This window comes from Mastomys coucha, unplaced genomic scaffold (genome assembly GCF_008632895.1).
Source record: "Mastomys coucha isolate ucsf_1 unplaced genomic scaffold, UCSF_Mcou_1 pScaffold8, whole genome shotgun sequence".
Taxonomy (NCBI): domain Eukaryota; kingdom Metazoa; phylum Chordata; class Mammalia; order Rodentia; family Muridae; genus Mastomys; species Mastomys coucha.
Window position 1 is genome coordinate 72,772,626 of NW_022196914.1, and position 6,591 is coordinate 72,779,216.

A 6,591-nucleotide genomic window follows, 5' to 3' on the forward strand; every position below is an offset into this window, starting at 1 on the left:
GAGAGAGAGAGAGAGAGAGAGAGAGAGAGAGAGAAGGAAAGAAAGAAAGAAAGGAAGGAAGGAAGGAAGAGAGAGAGAGAAAGAAGGAAAGAAAGAAAGAAAGGAAGGAAGGAAGGAAGGAAGGAAGGAAGGAAGAGAGAAAGGAAGGAAGGAAGGAAGGAAGGAAGGAAGGAAGGAAGGAAGGAAGGAAGGAAGAAAAAAAACCAATAAAGCAAAATCAAATGAAAAAGACCTATAGAAACCATGTTGACCTGTGTTGTGTATGGCTGTGCTATATAACGATGCCATTGCCTTTCAGGGCTGGCTTGAAGGCTGCGTGAGTCTGCTCAGAAACGGTGCCAAGCACAACATCCCAGATAAAAATGGCCGCCTGCCACTGCACGCTGCCACTGCAGAGCCTGATGTGAGGTAAGCAGTTCATAGCATGCCAGTTGGAAAAGGCCGTGCAGGAGAAGGGCATGGAATCCACCCGTGTGGCTGATAAAAATGAGACTCACCACACTCAATGTTCTAGAGTAACCTTAAACTCCAACCTTACTTCCCTCCTACTTCAATGAAACCCCTTTCTTCATAGCCTTTTAATTAAGGAGAAAGGCTACTTTTCATCACTGGAATTCATGAACTCATTCATTCATTCATTCATTCATTCATTCATTCATTCTAGTAGTCATAGGCAGTTAACAACTCAGTTAACTGTTACTGGACCTTTATTGTGAACCAGGCAGAGTTTTAGTCCCTAACCACACCACAGTCACCAAGACAGTCACTGATGTCCCAGAGCCGCCACTGTCAAAGGGATCGAGTGACTCACTAGTAAACAAAGGAACAAGATACTTTCCAATAATGACAAGTGTTTTGAAGAAAACCAAACAAGCTAAAACTACCGTGACATGTCAGTAAGGTTGATGCCCAAATGGAGTGTACAGCCAGAGCCTAGGAGTTGAAGAGGCACAGGAGCCTGAGGTGGAAGTCCAAGGAGTTAGAGGCAAAACCAGGAGTGTAAGTGCACGGAGCCCATGAAGAGATTTAAAGAAAATCAATGCTTGAGGAGGTTGAAATCTGGTAAGATAATGGAGAAACCAAGGGGACAAAAACGTCTCCCAGTCCAACTGAGTTCCTCATTCCTCACTGGTCAAATTAGCCTCTGTCTCCATCATTTTGAAAGCTCCTATAGCAGCTGGTGACATTTCCAACTACAAATAGCAATGTTGCCGCTTGGCTCTTCCTTCATACTCTGTTGCATACAGCATGCCTTTCATAGTAGTTCAGCATCTTCCAGTCCCAGACCCTGACCAGCAGCACTGGGGGATAAGTTGTATGCCTCATCCTCAGGACCCAGGGCCAGAATGAAGACCTGAAGCTCTGTGGAGCTGAAGGGGTTAAACCATCCTCTAGGCAGGGGTATGGGGATGTGGCAGGGGAATAACAGGATTTCTTCAGTCATTTTTATAGAAAGTAAAAGGCTTGGGAAATTCCAGATCTACCCCTGAGGAGTGCTGCTTGTTATCTTGGACCACATCCAGAAATAACAGAATTTACTCAAAGCCTTGAGCAAGCCCAGACCATTAACTATCAGTAAACATCATAGGTAAGCAGATGGTCTGTTTTCAGAAAAGGAAAGGGGAGGGGAAGGAAGAAGAAAGGGGAAGGAGAGGGAAAGGAAAGGAAAGTAAAGGGAAGGGAAGGGAAGGGAAGGGAAGGGAAAGGAAAGGAAGGAGGAAAGGGCTTTATTTAAGACAGCTTGTACAAATGTTTAGTCATAAAAGTATATTGTTTCTTCATGAGTGATCTTGAGAAAATAAGTTTAAAAACATTCCCTGCAAGAATTATTCTGCCCTGATTACTGAACTTAAGTGACTTTATCTGCCTCTTGAGTAATTTTAAAAGCTGTGTATTCTGAAAGATAAATGCCCACTTAAGTTGCAGTAATTATAGTTATTGCAGTAAATAAAACCCAAAGTTTGAGTACTTCACACTCAAATTTTACTTCACAGTCCAAAGGTCAGTGTTGCTAGGTGGTGGCTGGCTCCCCTCCACATGGTGATTCAGGGACCCAGTCACCTCTCCTCTCATAATGCTGGCATCCTGAAAGATCACATAATGTCCCTCACTTAACCTGGTGACGGGCAAAGAGATGCCTTGCTCATTCTTGCAAAACCTCAGGCAAATGTCACCGATCATGTCTGCTCTTCTTTCATTCAAAAAGGACTAGTCCTTGGCACTTGAATAGAATGAACCTCAAGAAATACAGTCCTGGGAGGGCAATCTCTGTGCCTCTCTGATGATTCTGATCCATGAACTGGGAACTCAGATTTAGATGAAAAGTTCCCTCTGCCATCTACACCTGCAGTGTCAACTAAGTCTTCTCAATCAAAATTACATTCAAGATCAGCCGAGTCAGCTAGATGCAACCTTTGAAATAATTAGCTGAAACCCCATTCAAGTGTATGTCCTCTTCCATGGACTTTTTTGGTTGGTTGGTTGGTTGGTTGGTTGGTTGGTTGGTTGGTTTTGGTTGTTTGAAGACAGCTTTTCTCTGTGTAGCTCTGGCTGTCATAGAACTCATTCTATAGACCAGGCTTACCTCCAACTCAGAGATTCACCTGACTACCATACACATACACATACACATACACATACACACACACACACACACACACACACACACACACACAGTGCTAGGATGAAAGGTGTGCACCACCGCTACCCAGCTCCATGAACTTAGTAAACAGCAATATCTCCAAAGACTCTAGGATCTATCCCACATAGGAAGAACTTTGAAAGCAAAGAGTTGAGGCTGCTTCTTCTCTGGATACCTGATGGCCCAGCTAACATCCTCTGATGAGTTTAATCCAGAAAAATAAACCTGCTTCTTCTATGTGCTAAAGATACAGTTTCTTTTTGCAAATGGATGGTTGATTCCGAATGATAAAATCCTGCTTTACAATGCTACTCAACTAATGGAATCCAAAAGCTGTGATTAAGTATTTTGAAAGTAATATTTTGTGTTAGTGAGTCTTCTTCAAAATGGATTGGGTCCGGGCAGTGGTGGCACAGGCCTTTAATCTCAGCACTTGGGAGGCAGAGGCAGGCAGATTTCTGAGTTCGAGGCCAGCCTGGTCTACACAGAGAAACCCTGTCTCAAAAAAACAAAAACAAAAACAAAATAGATTGGGTCAAACCCTTACCAACCCGTAGACAGCAAATAAAGTAGCTGAATTGCCTGCAGACACCCTGGGAAGCAGCTTTTCCTAAAGGCTTCCTCCTGAGTATAAATTGATAAAAATGAGGTACTTAGTGGTTACTTTACTGAGAAATTTCATGGCAGAGTTACATCTGCATTAAGTGTTTGAAGCAGAAACTAACCAAGTCACAGAGTTGGGCTGCAGCCCCCTTTTGAGCATCAGCATACACTTAGCATTGCTTTTTGAGAAAGCAGACCTTGTCTGGCTTTGTTGGCATCTGCCAACATTGCAACTACACTGGAGAAGCAGAGTCTCTTCCATTAAGGCAGGTGAGCGTCGTTTCTTAAATGGACACGACCTTTAAAATAAAGCATTCATTTATTTATTTTGCATGTGTATGAATGTGTGTCCACACTGTAGCTCACATGGTGAGTCAGAGGGTAACTTTCAGAAGTTCCCTCCTTCATCCGTGTGAGTTCTCAAGATCAAACTTAGGTCGTCTGACTTGAAAGGAAATGTCTCTACCCATTGAGCCATCTCACCAGGCTATACATAGAAACAATCTTAGACAGGCGTAGCGAGTGCTTAGGTCTGAATTAAATTAACTGCAAATAATAGCCATGATGAAGAAAATGAAGATCATGTTGATGAGGAGGGTGATATTGTTAGAAGCATGCTCTGAGCAAAATTCATAGAGAGCATTCTCAGTTCTGATCCATTTAATGCACTGCTCTCCTATACAAAGTCATTCTTGTATCCTCACTTCACAGACTTTGAGGAACTGTGACAATTGGAAGCTAACAGACTGGCATGCATGAAGAAAACTAGCCTCCTGAGAGCCACCATTGTGGGCCTTGAAGAGTTTATTGTGATGACCATATTTTATCAGCAAGCCCTCGGCCTGTGTTGCCAGGCCTTATGAGAAACAGCCTTACAAAATTTACTGGCTCACAATCAGATCATATTTTATTCATTACAACATCTTCAAAAATCCTATATAAGAAACCACAGAAAAAAAGTTTTGCTAAGGGAAGGTTGGCTCCACTCCAGAGAAAACAGCTGGAATTTGTATTATAGGAACTCTGTGGTTTATGATCCTGTGCCTAACTTTCTGTCCTTAGAAAGTTCAAACCTTGGTTTGAAACCTGCCTATAACACACACACTACTGTAGATCTTTTCTTCCCATCTTCTGCCCCTGTTTTCTCTGGCTAATTTCTTCACTCACTTCATTTATGTAACCAAATGCCACCTAAGATCCTTGTTGGGTTGAGGTCAAGAGTGGCTGGGAGTCAGGCTAAACTTGAATCTAGCCTCATCTGACCAATCCCTTTGTCTTGGACAAGTTAATATGTCAAGGCAGATAAGTTTCTTTTCTAGAAAGTAAGGAGAGGCACAATTAGAGGAAAATATATTAGCCATAGTACTGACCATGGTACCTAGTACATTGTGTTCAGAATGCATTAAGTCTGAGTGTGACTGTAGACAGACATGAATATCACATGCTAGCATTAAAGAATAGGATCCCCTTATTGCCACCCCACCAGTTCCCACCTTGACACACACAGGTCTGCAGAGGGTGCACACTCTCTGTGTTTACACAGCTATTTGTGCACACAGCCCTGTAGCAGCATGCAATACCCATTCACTGCAAAGGATGCTGGGATAGGAACATTCACTCCCCTTTGTGTAGACTCGAGGAAACAGACTGCTTTGGGACTGCATAATTGAACTCAGGCTATTCAGTTCCACCAGAAACTCCCTTTGCAACCTGTGAGTGCAGGTCCATCTATATTTTCTTCATATTAGTAAGCAGTACGAACAGTCACCCACCCAGAGACCTTGTGAAAAGCTGTTTACATTGGCTTAAAAATCTGCTGACCCTTAGGTTTCCAAGCAGCAAGCTCCTCCCATGTGACACTCACTGGAGCTATTATCAGGAAAGCCTCACACTGAAGCTACTTTTAAGCAGTCCAGGGGGACGCTTACTCTCTGCCTTTAGCCTACAGAGAGATTCAGGTTCTCTGATTGGCTTGGATTCATATCCTCAGCGAAGGGCCAGGACAGTGGGGATTGGAGCAGACACAGGGATATATGATTTATACATTGGCCTGATGAACGCAAAGGAGCTGAGTGCCTGCTCTGAGCTCTCAGCTTTTCAACAGGCCCAAGTTTTTTTGTTTTGTTTTGTTTTTCTCTTTCAGTGCCCTTGAGCTTTTCCTTGTACCCTTGGCTGGGTAAAAGAGGAGACAGGATCCTTAGGACAAAGTCCCAAAGAGACAGAGTTGTGTTTGTACAGCCCTGTAGGCACTAGCACTGAAAGGCAAGAAACAATTTCCTCTGGAAGAATCCACCAGGCTCATGGTCTCCATGGTAACAGGCAGATTTTCTTTTCTTTTTCATCCCCCTCTCCCCTGCTGCCACATCACCAGCATTTCTGCATCTTTTCATCGCTCTTGACTACAGCCAAAGGGTTTCCTGGCTCCCTATCTTGGGATCCTATAAGTTACTAATACTGTAACCTGACGTGGATATTCCATTATAGCACACTCTTGCATCCAGGTGGCATTAGGGACAGAAAGGGGAGATGGCTGGCTTGGGCGATCATCTCCATTCATGGCCATGACTGAGCTGCAGGGCTGGGAGCCTGCAGGGTCAGTAAGCTACTCCTATGATGTCTTTAGCTGATTCCTGCTACCAGCTGAACCACCTGAGGGTGATCAGAGAAGACCCAGAAAAGACAGGACCCAGCAAGGTTTTATTGTTTTTAAGTGAGCCAATATAGAAAAGTTAGGGGTAGGCACAGGAGAGTGAGCCTCATAAGCATTGGCTCACTTAAAATGGAAATCTTGAGGAATTAGAAGGTTTGTTCTTCATTGTACATTTGGAGATGCAAACCAGAGAACCTGAATCTCTCTGTAGGCTAAGGGCAGGATGCAGTGTACAGATGAGGCCCAGAGAATTTGCACCTTGTCTAAGGCCCCTGGAAGTTGGTATGAAGTATGGATTCTAACAGCAGTCCTCTGTCCCTCATTATTCAGTCATAGCCCTGAGGGAGGGAAGGCACATGCTGAGGATTCTTGTGTGTTGTCCTGTTACCTCGAATGTAATGGCCTGGAGTGGCTGCTCTGAGATCTGAGGGCAGTTTGGTCCAGTGGGGATAGCAGAAGAAATGGTTCTGGCCACCATAGAATCATGCCGGGACTCTAGGAGAACGAGGTTGAGGCCAGCAAGTGTTCCAGAGCGGAGGCAGACGGAGACCAAGCCAGATGACCTCCACACCTCAGAACAGCAAGCAGTCAGCAGGCTTCACAGAGAATATCTAGTTTCTAGTTCAGGCTGAATCACAGGAATGCTATGTGGTAGCTTTAGCCAGCAGGGTGGTGAGTTTCAGGGAGGAGAGAAAGA

At 44.1% G+C, this 6,591-nt stretch overlaps 1 protein-coding gene across 6 annotated transcripts in view; it reads left to right on the plus strand.

Moving 5' to 3' along the window:
• Ankrd55 (ankyrin repeat domain 55) overlaps nt 1–6,591 on the plus strand; it is a 111,566-nt gene that overhangs the window by 50,125 nt on the left and 54,850 nt on the right. For all 6 annotated transcript variants that reach the window (XM_031360208.1, XM_031360214.1, XM_031360210.1 and 3 more), the window contains one exon: nt 299–408. In XM_031360208.1, coding sequence (XP_031216068.1) covers nt 299–408 — 110 coding nt within the window. The remainder of the gene's footprint in view (nt 1–298; nt 409–6,591) is intronic.